This window comes from Exophiala dermatitidis (assembly GCF_000230625.1).
Source record: "Exophiala dermatitidis NIH/UT8656 unplaced genomic scaffold supercont1.6, whole genome shotgun sequence".
NCBI lineage: Eukaryota > Fungi > Ascomycota > Eurotiomycetes > Chaetothyriales > Herpotrichiellaceae > Exophiala > Exophiala dermatitidis.
The window spans coordinates 1,485,545-1,502,209 of record NW_008751651.1 but is presented as its reverse complement, the minus strand read 5'-3'; the positions used below and the strand labels follow the sequence as shown (position 1 = coordinate 1,502,209).

General features: G+C 51.5%; 4 protein-coding genes across 4 annotated transcripts; 1 reads left to right on the top strand and 3 right to left on the bottom strand.

Moving 5' to 3' along the window:
• Positions 1–272: 272 nt before the first annotated feature.
• Positions 273–1,652, bottom strand: HMPREF1120_07375 (uncharacterized protein; the record flags this gene model as incomplete). Its single annotated transcript, XM_009161598.1, has 1 exon — positions 273–1,652. One exon carries the CDS (start codon positions 1,650–1,652, stop codon positions 273–275), a length of 1,380 nt encoding a protein of 459 aa, XP_009159846.1.
• A 1,144-nt stretch (positions 1,653–2,796) lies between these two features.
• On the top strand, positions 2,797–9,800 carry HMPREF1120_07374 (uncharacterized protein; the record flags this gene model as incomplete). The annotated part of the gene is made up of 6 exons (XM_009161597.1): positions 2,797–3,270; positions 3,325–3,578; positions 3,679–3,761; positions 3,822–4,082; positions 4,130–5,995; positions 6,041–9,800. The coding sequence occupies 6 exons, from the start codon at positions 2,797–2,799 to the stop codon at positions 9,463–9,465; spliced, it is 6,363 nt and encodes a 2,120-aa protein (XP_009159845.1). The 3' UTR covers positions 9,466–9,800.
• A 616-nt stretch (positions 9,801–10,416) lies between these two features.
• HMPREF1120_07373 (uncharacterized protein) lies at positions 10,417–10,977 on the bottom strand (the record flags this gene model as incomplete). Its single annotated transcript, XM_009161596.1, has 1 exon — positions 10,417–10,977. The coding sequence occupies one exon, from the start codon at positions 10,975–10,977 to the stop codon at positions 10,417–10,419; it is 561 nt and encodes a 186-aa protein (XP_009159844.1).
• Positions 10,978–14,034: 3,057 nt separating this feature from the next.
• HMPREF1120_07372 (uncharacterized protein) lies at positions 14,035–16,246 on the bottom strand (the record flags this gene model as incomplete). Its single annotated transcript, XM_009161595.1, has 3 exons — positions 14,035–15,080; positions 15,129–15,542; positions 15,592–16,246. 3 exons carry the CDS (start codon positions 16,244–16,246, stop codon positions 14,035–14,037), a joined length of 2,115 nt encoding a protein of 704 aa, XP_009159843.1.
• Positions 16,247–16,665: the final 419 nt, after the last annotated feature.

Here is a 16,665-nt window from a genome sequence, read left to right as displayed (position 1 = left end):
CCTTCTTCAACAAATAATATTAACCTACTCTTTTTATTGGCAGGCCAATGCAGGTATGCGTCACGACTACACTGCATGGCACGCCTGAAAAGCCCCTGCCACTGCTGCCAGCGTCTTTTTTGGGCCAACCACACTCGCCGGTCCTTTTAGCTGCTAATCAATGCATGCCGCCTGAATCCTTCGGAAATCGTTTCGAAGTTCGCGTGCTCGACTAGTTGAGCTGGGGAATACTCAGTGTCTCCGGGCATGAGCTTGTTGCTCTGATAAAATGCTTAGCCAGACAGATTTGCATCTTCCGCTCTGAGCCATCCTCCGATACCCAGTATGCCTCCGTCGTGGTTCCGACTATCCATGCTCCATTTCCTGACAGGGGTGCATCCAAGGTCTGTGTGATAACCAGCTTTGAACATCTCCATCCCAGCCCACGCTATCATGGCCGCATTATCTGTGCAAAGTTCCACAGGCGGAAAGACAAGGTCCACGTGCTCAAAGTTTCGTAGGTCGAGCGTCTTTCGCAGATAGTACCGGAGGAAGTCGTTGGCTGCAACCCCTCCGCTCACCACCAGTGTAGAAATGTCAACACCTTGATTTTGAAGAGTCTCAAGGGCAAGAATCATGCGAGAGGCTAAGTGCTCGAATGCGGTCGCTAGGGCCGACCGGGCAAGCAGCACGCGTTCCTCTTCGTCCATTTGGTTCTGACGGGCTAGGAGCACGCTTCTGACCTGGCTCGCAATCGATGCAAAGCTGTAGGCCAGCGTACGAGTCTTGGAAAGGGGAGGGACCAGGTTCCATCCATATTTGTTCAATGGCTTTTCCACCTCTTCTTGACGACTGCGAGGAATTTCCCAAGCTGCATAGTCATCCGCAGTCTTGAATGCGTATGCTGAAAGATATTTGCCATAGGAAGTGTCGGGTGTACTATCCAGCAATTTCTTGGGCAGTATAAGACGGCCACATTTGTCCAGTTCATCCCCGATGGCAGTATCTGTGGTCGAGGCCAAAATTTCATGCTCCACTAACCCTTTCGAGTAGAGAAGCATCGTATGACCGCCACTAACCAACATGGTCAGAAACGGGAAATCGGGTTTCACTGCATCTCTCACACTCTTTTCGTCTTTGTGTAGTGCGCTGACAAGCCTGGGCGTCAGTGCATGTCCTTGCATATGATGGACTCCCACCATTGGTATCTGCCACGCTACCGAAAGTGCTTTTGCAGTATTCAGGCCAACCGCTAGATTGACCGGCATCCCGGGGCCGCGTGTAGCGGAAATGAAGTCTGGCTTCTGCCTGATGCTTCCATCCCGGAGATGAAGCTTCTGAAAGTCGGGTAAATGACCAGAAGCCTCTGGCAGTGACGGCAGAGCCCTCTCCAGCAGTTTGGCCAAGTGTAAATCGTGGCTCTTCAAGGCCTCAACTGGGACAATACCGCCCTTGCCAGTATTTTTGGCCGTAATTCTTTCATTGAAGTGTAAGGTGGTCTTTCCAGAGCCTAACCTCTGAGCACAACCGTACTTTGAGAGGATAGCCACGCAGGTATCATCGCAGGAGGATTCGATGGCAAGTGTTAGGAGATTGCGCCGCAGGACCGGGACAAAGACGCCGGCCGCACATGTTGTGGAGACATGCTTCACGCGACAGAGACCATGCAGCATTGACAAAAGACACGGTACATCAAGTCTGCGTGTGTTCGCCGCCGACGCAGACTGTCGACCGACTGATTTGGCACGAGGTATACACTGTATTGCATGCGTGGTACAATTATTTTCCGCCGAGGCCGGCAGCCTCGCCGCTTTGTCAGCAACCAGCCTTGTCATGGTTCGTCTCAATGCTCCGCCGTGCTTGCGCAGGTCCGGCAGGAGTAGAACTGGGGATCTTGGTCTCTGTTGCACACCTACAATCTTCCTCCACAACTGCTTTCGCTCCTCCACTCCTCATGGCTGTACGCAGGCCCAGGGAACAAGATCTCGTCTTTTGCATCGATGTTATGACTGACACGATGTGTCTGAGGCTGATCAGCATAGCGACGGATAGAGCGCTGCCCTCTGGAGCGAGGGTGTAACCATTCACACAGGACACGTCAAGCATTACAATGACAACCAACGGAAGGCCTGGATTGAATCGAACATGCAACCACTTCAACTGGCAGGCAAAATTTCCTTCTTGAAAACCTGACTGCAGTCATTCTGGATCCGTGGCAGACCCCAACGCCACTCGAACAATGTTCCGGATCCCCTTATTAACCTCGCCAAATAGTGTCACTCCATGTACAGTGTGCCCATGTCAGGTTGCTCGCTCATCCTAACTGCACACTTGGCAACCAGTTTCACCTCTGTGCAAGGTACACCCGTTTCTCTGTCTGCCCTGCATTGGCGATGACAGATCTTCCCCCCTTGCCTACCAGGCTCGTTCATGATATCCCAAAGCCAACCGGGGTAATTGGTCACCACCACTCTTGCTTTCTGGAAAGACTCAGGTATCCGCTGGGCGGTCCAGACTGGCTGAAATGTACTTCCCTTCTGTCTCAAAGTGTGTGCGTATGCCTCCAGATGAAGAACGCCAACTGATACCATCGCTCTCTCCCCCGGGTGCGCGAGGCTTGAGACAGGGATAGCCTGTCTCAACTCATGACCACGGCCAACATTGAGCTGGTGAGGACGATGGGGATCTTATATAAGAATATGATATTACTGTCGTTGCCTTCGTTCTTGGCCTGCCTTCTACCCGATCTACTTCATTCTTTCATTCAGTCCTTTGGTTTTGGACACTCTTTTGGTATCTACACACTCGCTTGTCAAAATGCGCTTTTCACTACGTTTTTCCGTTCGCTCATTCGCTGCTTTCCTCCTTTATCTCAGTCTAATCTCTATACAATGGGTCAATGCCCTTGCAAATACAGACACCATTACTTGGGGCGGTTCCAACGACAGAAGCGGATATCAAAACAACCACAATATGGATTCTGCGGTGGTTGGGAGTGCTCAGTTTGGTCTACTATTCAGAACAAAGCTACCTGGTACATATCCGATCAATGGACAGAACGTGCCCGAACAGATATTCTCTCAGCCCTTGGTGTATACCGGTTCCGATGGTGTACAATATCTTTACATTGCGACTACCCAGAACAACCTGTACAAGATCATTGCCAAGACTGGAATCATTGTGGCTTCTCGGAACATACATCGGCCTTTCCTGGTCAGCGACTTGAATGGCTGTGTTGATATCAATCCAACGGTGGGCGTGACTGCCACTGGAGTCATTGATCCTGACACGGTATGTCTAGCGCCTTATTACCAACATTGTGTCAGACACTAACCCGGCGGTCAGGACACATGGTACTTCACTTCCAAAACTTACATCGACCAAAATCTCAATGGTCCCACTGGTCGTCCGAATGGTCGATACTATATCCATGCTGTCAGCACTGTAGATTTGTCTGAGCGCCCAAATTTTCCTGTCAACCTGGAAGGTATGGTAGCCAGGAACAATCCTGAGCGATCCTTCAATGGTGGCATCCACCATCAGCGTCCAGCGTTGCTTCATACGGGCAATTTTATTTACGCCGGATTCGCCAGCCACTGGTACGTATTACTTTGCTCGCATTTGCTGCATAAACACCCTCTCTTGTTGCTTTTTGAGCGCTCGAGCGCTTGAGCGCTGGTTAACTGTCTTTCGCTTCAGCGTCCAATGGAACTTTACTGGCTGGATCGTCGGTTGGGATAAAGGGACTGGTCAACTCGTGGAAAGATTTGCAACAGAAGGTGGTAAGTGAACTCGGATTTCTCCTGCTCATTGTGCCGTCCTACATCTCTAACATACTTAAGCTGGCGTTGGCCCGGACATCCCTGGTGCTGGCGTGTGGATGTCAGGCGGCGGGCTTGCCACTGATGGAAAGGGTTCCATGTTCTTTGCCACTGGTAACGGATATGCTTCTCAACTCGATGGCATACCAGTCAACGGTAGAAACCCACCTACCTCCCTCGAGGAAGCCGCCGTGCATATGGCCATCAATGAAGATGGCTCGTTGACTGTGGTTGACTTTTTCATGCCCTGGGAGAAAACTCAGCTCGATGGCGCAGACAAAGGTGAGGAATCTTCTGTCATTCTGATTTCAGCCTTCTGATACTGGCAGATCTGGGGACATCGCCTCTGGAGTTACTCCCAAGTCAGTTCTCTTGTGGAGATATCAAGCGGATGGGCGTTGTCACTGGTAAGAGTGGGAAGACCTACTGGCTCAACCTCGACAACCTTGGGGGCTACCAGAATGGCCCAAACAAACTGGACAATGTGATTCAGGTCTATCAGAACGAGAACTCGGTCTATGCGGGAGCCGGTGTCTATCCACTCGAAGGAGGTTACATCTACATTAACGTCATCCAGTATAAGACGCATGTGTTCAAATTCTCATGCAACAATGGTGTTCCATATTTCAACAAAGTGGCAGACTCGCCAGAAAAGAACGCATATATCCTCGGCGTTGGGCATGGCACTGTCACGTCGTTGAATGATCAACCTGGAACTGGCTTGGTATGGACATCGGACGTGGAGGGCTCCAACCTGAGAATCTATAATGCCATTCCCAACAATGGCATCTTACAGGAAATCAACTCATTTGTTACTCCAGGAACTACAAAGTTCACTCGGCCAGTTTTTGGTGATGGTATTGTCTATCAAGGAACCACTCAGGGATACATTTATGCTTATGGCGCCCCGGTGAATCTGCCCCTGAATTGTACGGGCGTTCAGTTTGGCACAGTCAATCTCAATGCGACAACTGCCCCAATGACGGTCCAATGTTTGGCCAACACTGCCGTTACAATAACTGGAGCGGGACTCTCCGGCAACCCGAATTTCGCAATTAACAGTCTACCAAACTTCCCGATCACCGTGGCCCAGGGACAGCAATTCTCCTTTCAAGCCACTTTCAGTCCGCAGATCGTGGGACCTTTGTCATCATCTGTCATCCTCAACACGACGCAGCAAGCCGCCGGTTTCAGCATCAATACTCCTGTACAACTGAAGGGTACTGGCCAGAGTCAAGCGCCGTTGTTGATGATTACACCGAATACGGTCAGTTGGAATGGTGTTATTACCGGCCAGGAGGCTGGCGGAGTCAATCAATCAGTGATAATCAGCAACGTTGGAAATGCCCCTCTCAGCATCACCAAAATACTGTATTCTGTGGTTGGTGAGACCGGACCCTGGATTACGCCCAATGGCACGCAAACAGTCACGGGAGTGTCTGCATTCACATTCTACAACATGCCGCTTTCGGTGGGACCGAATAGTGCCATAACAGTTCCAATCAACTTCAATCCACCCTCCAGCGGAAACTATGGCGTCTACGTACAGGTTGTGTCAAATGGGGGCACAAAAGTCTTTGATGTTCTCGCCACTGGCTCGGATGAACCCAGAGCTGTTGTCGAATTCCAGACTCCTGGGGGAGGATGGATTCGGTACGACAACACGACCGCCTTCAGTTTTGGCAATGTGACCGAGAATACAAGTCGGTATCTGAAGATGCGATTGACCAACAATGGATCACCGAACGCAGCAGCCTTATCTGTGACCGTTAGTAAACCACCATTCGGCATTCCTGGGAGCATTATTGGAGCCAGTAACCAGGTCGACCTCGCCGAAGGAACGTTGGTATATGCTGGGCAGAATTTGACTGCCACTCTGTTCTGTTCAGTGCCAAAGAGTCAAATCAATGTTGATCCATACGTCGGCACCGCACAATGGACCATGAATCTCAATGACCCGATGTTTGGAAAGCAGCACATACAATTTCTCTGCAATGCTGTATCTGAACAAGGACCGCCTCTAAACCCAGTGACTCAGCAAGGCATTTACCGATACGCCGGCTGCTATACTGAGAACAACCCAGGCCGACAACTACAGGCAGCCATTTACAGTGGTCCGCTTAATACTAATGAGCAATGCATAGCCCAGTGTTCTGCTGCAGGGTACATCTTTGCCGGCACACAGTACAACCAAGGTAAGTCAGTTCCCAGCATTATTGTACCATTGCTGACATGGGAAGAATGTTGGTGTGGGTATAACCGCCCAAAGACTGTTAATGATGATGCCAATTGCAACTTTGCATGTTCTGGCAACGAGAACGAGATCTGTGGAGGCAACGGTATCACCGGCTCTGGCTCTTTCATTTCACTGTTTGGCGACATAACTCGCTGGAACGGCAACGCGACAGACTCTCCTGGTCCCTACGTCAACCCTGGTGCTCTTGGGTTCCGATCTCTTGGATGCTATACCGAAGGATCTCAATCTCGTGCGCTCAATGTGCAAGTAAATGCCAACAATACGGTGACGGGGTGTCTCGCAGCATGTCAAGGGTACCTGTACTCCGGCGTGGAGTATGGTGGTCAATGTTTTTGTGGGAACTCCCTGTCCGCTGGTGCCGTCAGTACTGCAGCTTCGGATTGCAGTATGACATGTAACAACAATCAAACAGAGTTTTGTGGAGGTCCAAGTCGTCTCAACATGTACATGTACGGCAACGGCAGCCTTCCTACTTCGACTGCCACATCAGGAACCGGGAATCAGAATCCGCCTGGCCCAACAGGACTGGCAATTCCATCAACAATCGGCAATTTCAGTTATGTCTCTTGTTATACAGAAGCCACCGCAGGTCGAGCTCTCAGCGGCTATACGTTGGCCGACAACAGCATTACCACACAAACTTGTGCGAGCAATTGTACTCAGTACCGTTATTTCGGCGTGGAGTACGGTCGGGAATGTTATTGTGGAAATACTCTTGGTGCCGGCAGTGCTCCAGCAACTGACGGCCGATGCAATATGCCATGCTCTGGCAATTCGAGCCTTGTATGTGGCGGACCGAATGGGTTGACCCTATACGTGAATCCAAACTGGACGACAACTACACCCCCACCAGCACCCACGCCGTCCGGGCCGAGCACTGTTTCCAATATTGGCAATTTCCGATACGTTGACTGTCACACCGAAGCCACCAATGGTCGTGCACTCACTGGAAATGCTGTCGCCTCAAACGATATGACCGCGCAGTACTGCGCCGGAAACTGTACTGGCTTTATGTACTTTGGTGTTGAATATGGTCGTGAATGCTACTGTGGGAATACTCTATCTGCTGGGTCGACCACTGCTACGGATGGCCGCTGCTCCATGACGTGTGCCGGGAACTCCTCGACTGTGTGCGGTGGACCGAACGGGTTGTCTCTGTACCAGTACGTGATCCCGTCCAATTCCAGCTCAAGCTCGACCAGCTTGGTACCGAGCAGTACCTCTGCCGGCTTGTCCACCCTGTCGAGCTCCACCTCGACTGGAAAGACATCGACGGCAGGGTCATTTGCGAATACAACCTCCACGACTGGGTCGCGTAACATACTGTCCGTGACCAGCAACAGCATTGTCACATCGACTCGCATTGCGACATCCACAGCTCTTTCATCTACCCCGAGCACGTCGTTCAGCACATTGCGAGCTTCAGCTTTGGGCAATTCAAGCACGTCGAGCAGTGCCTTGTCCTCCTCGAGCACCTGGTTGACCTCCAGCCGTGCCGGTATATCATCTACATCATCTACGTCATCAAGCTCATTCCTGGTGTCAAGTCGAAATGGAACATCTTCATCGACAGCCTCGCTGGTGTCGACTACATCTTTGGCCTCAGACAATTTGATACGGGTCATCAACGGCTCAACCACAACGAGCACGGCCCGGCCGGGCTCTTCGACTTTGACCACATTGAAAGGCAGTCTTTCCGTCAACACGACCCAGGTGACATCTACCTCCACTGTTCCAATACGTTCTCTTGTGTCTATTACTTCTTTCAATGTCCCCACGACAACAACAGCAAGCAGAAACACAACCTCCGCCTCCTTTGCTTCAACCGCGTTTATGAGCTCATCTACAAGCAGGAGCCTTGCTGCAAATTCGACTTCGATGTCAAGCACGAGCAGAAGCCCCACCTCAAGCGTCACCTCGACATCTTTATCAAGCCTGACCGTACTTAGGACTTCGGCATCCACCATGTCTTCAGGGTCAAGATTGGCAAGCAACTCCACCTCAGCAAGTTCACTAACTTCGTTCTCGAGCTCCGAGTCGTCTGCAAGTCGAAGTCTTGCTTCAAATTCAACTTTGGCCTCAACCACTAGCCGAAGCTCCACCCCGAGCGTCACTTCGAGATCGTTACCAAGCTCAACCACAGCTAGGACTTCAGCATTCACCTCGTCCTCAGGATCAAGCTTGGCAAGGAACGCGACTTCAACGAGTCTTTCACCCTCGTCCTCGAGCTCGACTGATGCGCGGCCCTCTACTTCGTCCGGTGGTTCACCGTCAAATGTGAGCGGGTGGACGAGCTTGACTAATCCTTCGGGCCCAGTTTCAACGGCAAGCACGGCCAGAACTTCCGGCGCGGCTCCAGCTCTCATATCGACCTCTTCACAATCAGCAAGTACCACCGCCAGCACCGCCACCAGCAGCTACTCGAGAACTTCTTCCTCAACCTCTGGCTCTAGCACAGGCTTCAGCACGAGTTTCGTCTCACGGACCTCTTCAAGCACGGGCTCGTCAATGACAATTTCAGGGGCGACACAGAATACAGGGTCCAATTCGAGATCGACTTCTTCTTCGATTTCCACATCCCAATCTTCCACCAAGCCTTCGTTAACCACCATTTCCCGTACCCTTTCAACTGCCTCACCTGCAACAACTTCAGCTTCAATTTCAACTTCGAGTGTAACCCCAAGTCCAAGTCCAAACTCATATCTAGGTCAATACTACCCCAACACCACATATATCGGATGTGCAGCCGAACTGCCCAGTGGACGTCTCCTGTCTTCGTCATCCATGACCAACTCCTCAATGACCATCTCGACATGCATTGCATTCTGTTCCTCTCAATCATTCCCCCTCGCAGGTCTGGAATACGGTCGAGAATGCTACTGCGCCCCTGCTCTGCCTGCAGATACTCCGCTCAATGCCACAGGATGCACAATGCCATGCGGCGGTGCGTCTAGTAGCGAGATCTGTGGCGGCCGCTCCCGTCTCAGCATCTACAATAACACAGCCGTATCTGCACCATCTGGCCCGTCTGTTCAAAAGGTCATTGGGGATTATACTTACCAAGGATGCTATACCGATCCCTCGGCGGCACAGCGAGCGTTGAAGGGGTATTCTACTACCATCGCCGAAGGCAGTGGAGGTCAAGAAGGCATGACTCAGTCCCTCTGCGTCTCAACCTGTGCGGACCGAGGATTCAGATATGCCGGTGTCGAGTATAGTCGCGAATGTTATTGTGGGAACGAACTCAATGTATCGCCGGCTGCTACTACTACTACTGCTGCCACCAACAACAAGGCTGTGCAGCAGACATCGGAAGCAGAGTGCAACATGCTTTGTGCAGGTGATAAACATCAGCTGTGTGGAGGCAGTTCGAGGATCGGGGTCTGGATGGCCATGGCTATGAAGTAGGGTGACATACCTGTGTGCCCTTGTAAGGTCTTACTGGATTCGGATGAGGCTCGCGCGCCCAAGTTGAGTCAGTCGTACTCACTCCTATTTCTCTTATGTTGAATTTCTTATGTTGGAACAGAACGGTTCTTTGGCCTGTCCTGGAAGTTGGTGCGAAGTGCAGGTTCAGGTTCAGATTTATTTTTTCACATTCATATTCACATTTATGGTGACGGGGTAGAAGGACTGGGAATCATCAAATCATATAATTCCTAGATACTCTTCTGTTGTTCAATTCAAATACCCGTGGCCCTATTGCAGGGTGTACATCAGCTGAGTGGCACACTGTAACCGGTCTTGTAACCTTTCTTGTAAGAATATCGAGACGAAGATCTCACTTTATCTTATATTTCTGCTAATGATAGGCAATGATAGAGATACATTTACAGCCATCCTCATCACGGTGCCCAGCGGTGATGATGGTATCTGGGAACAACAAAGAGAAGCTAGACCACAAAGCAGAGTCAAACAAAGGAGATCGTTCCTTGGATATCGTCATTTTCAAGCATGGTCAGCAGACGCCAACCCAATCTGACAATCAACGGACACGGACACACAGACAGACAACCAGCGACAGGCCATTCGGCAGATAGATAGTCTGGGGTCGTACAAGGTAGGCACAACGCATAGACGCAACACAACACAACACAACGCATTACTGCACATCACATCTTTTACAGACGGAACAGTGGTGGCATCTTATACCGCCCAGCCCAGGTTATTCAGCAACCCTCAGTACAATATCACTCCCCACAGTTCAGCAGCTCAAGCATGCATCAAACAACCGAACCCGACATCGTTGGCCCCGTCATTTATCATGTATCCCGGCAATGGGTTGTCAATGTCGTCAAGTCAACCGTAACCCAGACATAATCCCCACCCATCAAAAATACCATGCAGCGAAACGAGCAATCAAAACTTCAACACGGCCTTCTCATCCAAAACAGCAAACGATGAGCTCGTTTTCACCGTCGGGCGTTTGACCTTTACCCGAAACACGGCATCCTGGTCCGTCATTCTTCGACCTAGGGCCCTCTCGACTTTTGCGCCCAGGCTCAATTTGCTCAAGTCGTCGGTTTTCTTTTGGCTCGGGATAAACCGCTGTTGTGAGAGATGTTTGTTTTCTAGTCGGTCGAATCCCTGGGTCAATTGCCGGATCTCTGTTTCGGGGTTCGCTCTTGCTGCTGTTGCCGTTGCAATCTCCGTAGCCTCGGCCGCCGATGGCAGCGTGACTGGGTTGGAGTAGGTGGTGGATGTAGTCATGAAACTCGGCGATGTCGAGTATGTGGAATAGCGTTTGGATGTGCGTTTCGAGGTAAGCTGTAGGAAACAACAGGCTGAGTTAGTCATTGTAATAGAAAGGTTGTCAGGGTGTCGGTCGGCACGGACTGGCAAACAAACTGGTGACAATGGAATGGGATGTGATGAAAGCAGATCAATCCTGTTGACAGGGAGAAGTGGGGGGGGGAGCATAAAACATACACTTGGTGCCATTATAGGCCGTTGAGACTCAAGAGATCTGCGAGACATGGTGACGATAGCAGGTCCGTCCGTCGTCCTGGTTGCGGAAGTGTCTCTCGGTGGAGCGAGCCACTACAGGACTCTTGTGCAATGGTGTCAATGGTGCGTCTCGCAGCGGATCCGTGCGTAGGAGCTCTCAACAACAGTGTCTATGACTGTTCTCTTCAACCGTTTTTAACAACCTTCTCAGGCGCGAGACAGGTGATCCAACACCGCGGGAGATTCTTGTGTGTGGTTACGACAGTACTTTGCTCAGGATGGTGGCTTCGGGACACAAATCGTAGTGACACAGGCTGGAGTGACAAAGACAGCGAATGCCTAACGGTGAGAATGGGCGACAGTGACGGTCCGTCCGGTCTGTAGAATTGCGGGTGGTGTACTGTATATACAGCACGGCCGACTGCTTGCTCCGCGTCGTGGTCAGGCTAGGGCAGGATGGATAAGGTTGTTGCGACGATTGTTTGTGGCTTGGAGATCCGGGATAGAGGTGACAAGATGCAGGAAGACCTGGGCCAGAAGCTGAACAAGACGAACTGGATAGATGAGGACCGCCAAGCTGAGTGAGGGAGAAGGGTGAGTTGAGGACAATCAATAATAAGCGCGATGTGGATGGAATGTAGACAGTATTGTTCAGAGCGAAAGGAGTTGATGTGAGTTGGCTACCCGCTTCCACCCCGGACCATGATCGGGACCAGCACCAGGACCAGGATTTAGTGTGTTGCGTCGCTCTGCAGGTTCCGAGTCCTTTTTGTTTACCACGCAACCTGAACCACGAGAAATGCAGTGGGTGCAGGCAGTGGGTGCAAGTGGCCCCTGGTGGAGCGAGCTGGGAAAATGGCGCGGTTTGAAAGGCAAATCCCGCCTACGACGCCCCTACCACTGCCCGTTGCTGGCTCCTATTTGGCCTCAGCATAAGGTGCTGCGTCTTGCTGGTCCCTAACCCACGGCACGGATAGATTGCCGCAGGTGACAGCGGCTTAGAAACCCCCCTATAAGCCACAGTGCTCACGCCCATTTGGTTCTAGGCTCTGCCACGGGAAGCAAGTTGTAGCATTTGGCAACTCAGTTGTTTGAGCTTGACAATCAATATTGTCTACCTAGTACTTTCCTTGCCTGCCTGGAGGGTACCTACAGAGTGCACTTCCGAGATATGTAGGTTGTATAAGCCATGCACCCACGGTTAGTCCAGCGTACAGGCCTTATCCCAATTCCTCAGCCCAAGGCTACCGAAGTTACAGGATGCAGCACAACGGACGCCTTGGACTAGTCCTGCAACCTGTGGACAAGGTTGGTGCTACTCTCGAAACCTGAAACCGCGCCATGCTCGATCCCCACGTGGCGTGCGACAAACGTGCCGTCTCCTTTTCTTGTTTCTATACAACTGCGACAGCCACACTACCACCATCTCTCCTCCACCTCCTGCTGAACTACAACTACAATTCCTTCCACACCCGCTATCGTGTTGCATTTGACAAACAATTCTTTACAATAGCAGGCCTGGAAGCGAAGCCCGTCCGCCTGCACCCCTTTCTATCTGCTCTATCGTCCATCTCACCTCTCCGAGGATCATGGCCCAGACCATATTTTGACAGGCGCCACATCCATTCTGGCCCCCTCCCCCCGGGGTCTATTTCATTGATTCTGCCCTCTTCGGTGCTGGTGTTGCGCCCTGCTTTGAGGGCGGGCGGAATCATACTCGCGCTACACTTCCAGAAGGTTTATTGAACATAGACACTACTAGCACGTCTTGCCTTGTATCACTCGCATATCCGAAACCTTATTGTGCAGTCCCAAGGCTGCCTGATGCCATGTCAGAGTCAGACGTGCACTGGCAGTTGTGGTTTGATCCATGCATACAACTACTCGTATGCTATGCCATGCAATGTATGCCAATGTCGTGCCTTCCCGCTCGGTCACACCACCTTCTGTAAATCATTGTACTTTACGGTAGGTGGTTATAAATGGGCAGTCAATACGTACCTCTGATAGAAATACCTACTGTAACTTGCCCGTAACATGCGTCCAGCAGCAGCAGGTTTTCCCTTCGGATATAGCACTACCAGGTACTAGGTACCACTGGTGTTGTAACTAGTAGCTACAACTACTGACTAGTTACAGCACCAGTACTTCGAGTTTCTCGAAAAGGACTTGCAAGGAGGGAAACTTGAAACACCTTCGGTCATCGTTCGATACTACCTAGCACCTTCCTAGTACCTTAGGTACCTAGTTCTCTTCCTTTTTTCCTTCTTCTTCTTCTTCTCCTTTTCCTGTTACAGCAAAGTAGTTGTAGATAGCTCAAGCCAAGCGAGACGAGATAATAACACTAACTGGGACAAATCCCATTTTCGACTCCGAGTCTAGTAGCATAAGGTACTGTAGGTAGTTCCATCTCTTTGGAGCCGGCGCCGGCCCCGGCGAAGATCAATCAGGTCGACCGCACGTTTCGGATTTGCGGTGTACTAGTTTGCACGGTCGGTGACTCAGTTATAATTGCGAACATTGTAGGATACGTACTGTCCTGTAGGGAGAATCATATATTAAACCATCATTCGCCTCTCCCAGACACAAGACACAACCAGAAACAGCACCGCTGCGCTGCGATGCCATGCCATGCCATGCCATGATCGTCAACTACTCATCATTAAGGTACCACCCCATTCCAAAACAACCGCGCCCCTACACCATATAGTAGCGCCATCTGAAGTGCTAGTGCAATGAATTACAGACTCGCGTCCATCCTTTGATCCATCCATCCCATGCAGCATCCGTTGCAACATGCTCTCATATCAATCATACCCGTTCGCAGGTGGCCCTATAGGGGAAGAGAGAGATTGGGACCCGCCCGCTCCGGCTCTGATCACCTTCTGGAATGAACCTGCTTCTCACCGCCTTCTAGAAGCCTGATGAAACCTTGCGTCTTTCATCTCCCTGCGACACTGGCGCGTGGGGTCCACCGTAATTTCGGTCCCGGACTTCGTCATTTTCGATCCATAAGTTCTCTTCCACATATCATTCCTGCCCGAACGCCGACATGTGCAAGCCTTGCACCCAGTCGTTGATGCTGGCAGTCAGTCCCCACGTCCTAGCAAGCCAGAAAGCAAGACCTCCCACCACACCGAAACTGCCTACCACCTGCAGAGCAATCCATCCACGAGTCCGCATGCTATCTTGCCACCGGAGAAGTCCCAAGGGGTCATGCATCTGATAGCCGGCCTTCACGTCGTGGTGGTCCTCATAATCATCGTAACCCATCCCGTTCTTTCTGCCCTTCTGCAGCAACAAAGCCTGCTGATGTTTTGTCGGGTTCAAATAGTCCCCCGGATATAGAATACGACCATCGCGAACCTCTTCTCCCATCCGTTCTACTAGCCACACTGCCCGCTCGCCTCGGGCAATCTTTTCGTATCTCTCCCGCTCGCGTTGAAGACTGAGTTGTAGCTCGCTCGCCCATTTCGACAACCTGACTTGAGCCAATCGTTCTTCTCGTTGCGTATGATCCGCCACTTTCGCCAACGCCCAACTGTTAGAAGTGTTGAGCGAAATGTCGGACCCAACGGGTAGCAACGCCGCGGAATTGCTTAGAGAGGATTGCACCGGAGACGCCAGTGTGGAGTGATGGATCGAGGGAAGCGAGGGTGATGGCACTGTTGTTAATCTGGGATGACGCGCATGCCATGCAACCAGTTTCCGCGCCGACGTATGCCGTAGATAGGCAACGGTCTCGGGTTCGAAGAGTTGTTCCACGAGAAGACTTAGCTCCGACGGGACAAGAGGCTGGATATATTCCGGCGACATGAGCAACGACGCATCCATGGTGTCGAGATCTGGCCCATTTGCCGACGTAACAGTGTAGGGTACTGTTGCCGTCGCTTTGACCTCGGTTTCGGAACAAAGCGATACAGGGAGTCGTGGCAGTGCTGCCAGAGTCGTGTCCAAACTTTGTTTGATCTCATCCTGCTCCGTCTGAGAAAGAAGATCCGACTTTGCAACAAGTGGAACAACATTGCACAGCTCAGAGAGTTGGCGAATTCGCTCGCAGTCATCTCTAGTGTGGTCTATACAAGTCAGTGGTGTCGAAACTGGCCAGTAGGGGGATTGCATACCTTTTGAGATGAGATATAGGATGACATCCACATGTGATGATCCTCGCCCACTCAACAAGCCCGAGAACTCATTTGTCAGCCGGTCTATCGAAACCATGGCATTGACAAGCTGCTGTTCGACATAATGAATGATCCTGTCGAGTTTGGTGGCGTCCGGAGCATCGACAAAACATATGTTCCTCTCCAGGACCGAATCGCCCATACTCTTCCTCCGCCTCAATATGCGGCTCTCCTCGACGTTGGGCCACCAGGCGGGGTAAGGTTTGGTGCTCGCGTAGACTTCGCTTGCCCACTCGTCAGAACCGTTGCCCTCACGTTGAGTTGCCTTCATAGAATTCGACAAGCTTGGGTCCACATGTACGATATCTTCACAAAGCTGAACGACCGATTTGATGAGGGAAGTTTTGCCAACGGCTGCATGAAGTTAGCATCTGTCAGTAGAATATCTCGTAGCTGTACACACCTTTGCGGCCCGCTACCATAATTTTGAACCTTCCCAGTCGTTTTCCACGTTCAGTAAAAGGTCTCCGACTTGGCATGGTGATACTCGGCATGATAAGCTCGGGTTGGCTGTCCTGGACAACGCCAGGTGTTTCCCCTTCATCTTCCTCACTAGAGACCACTACTTGGCTCCCTGTCTCATCATTGGTCAACTCATCGTCGGATTTCTGAAGTGATCTCGACGAAACCGACTTGGGACTACTGGGAAGGGAGATGTCTCGTGATGGAAGAGGGGATGGTGTCGTTTCTCTGTTAGGCGGTGCTTGTACAGCTTCAGCACTGACGTTGGACGAACGTCGTCGGAAATGTCCTTGCCCGTCAGGCTTGATAGTAGATCGTCTCCGGCTCACGCTCCTGGCCTCTGCCGGTCGAGGGTCGGTGTGCTTGATGGACCGCTCCGCCTCCTGGATGGTATCATGTAGACTGCTCACAACCGGTATTTGGGATGCTACACCCGCACTTCGATCATTTGCCGTTCTCGGAGAATCAGGATCTCGAGCCAGGAAGAACGTCGTGGGAGATGCGCTGTAGCGGTCACTGGGCAGGGAGGGAGAGTCGACGGCGGAGTATTTGCGGGGACGGGGTTCCGTGTTGTCGAGGCCGATTCCAGGCCTCATGATTGCAGACCCGGGGCAAGTGCCAAAAGTATAGAAATATAGTAGAAGATGTCGTTCAGGAGCTGCGATTCATTGCAAGAAAGAGTGGCAGTGGCAGCGGTACGTAGCGAAGTCGTCCCGATTGCGGCCTGAACGAAGGGGTCAGTGAGTGACCAGTTGCGGTGAACCTGGAAGTTACCCCACGTACGCGGCGTACAACGCTGTTTCTACGCGGAGGCCGCCGGCACGTCTTATCATGACAGCCTGATGCATTTCCCCCTCCGCCAATGTGCTGCTCTCCACGTGACATCGCACTGCGACTTGCCTGCTGATGATTCATCAACCCTGACCGAATGTACGAGTATAGCATTCATGTGTCTCGCAGAACTTGAATCAGTCAGTATTCATCAGGAAGGCTTATTTCGACCACGGCCATTAAG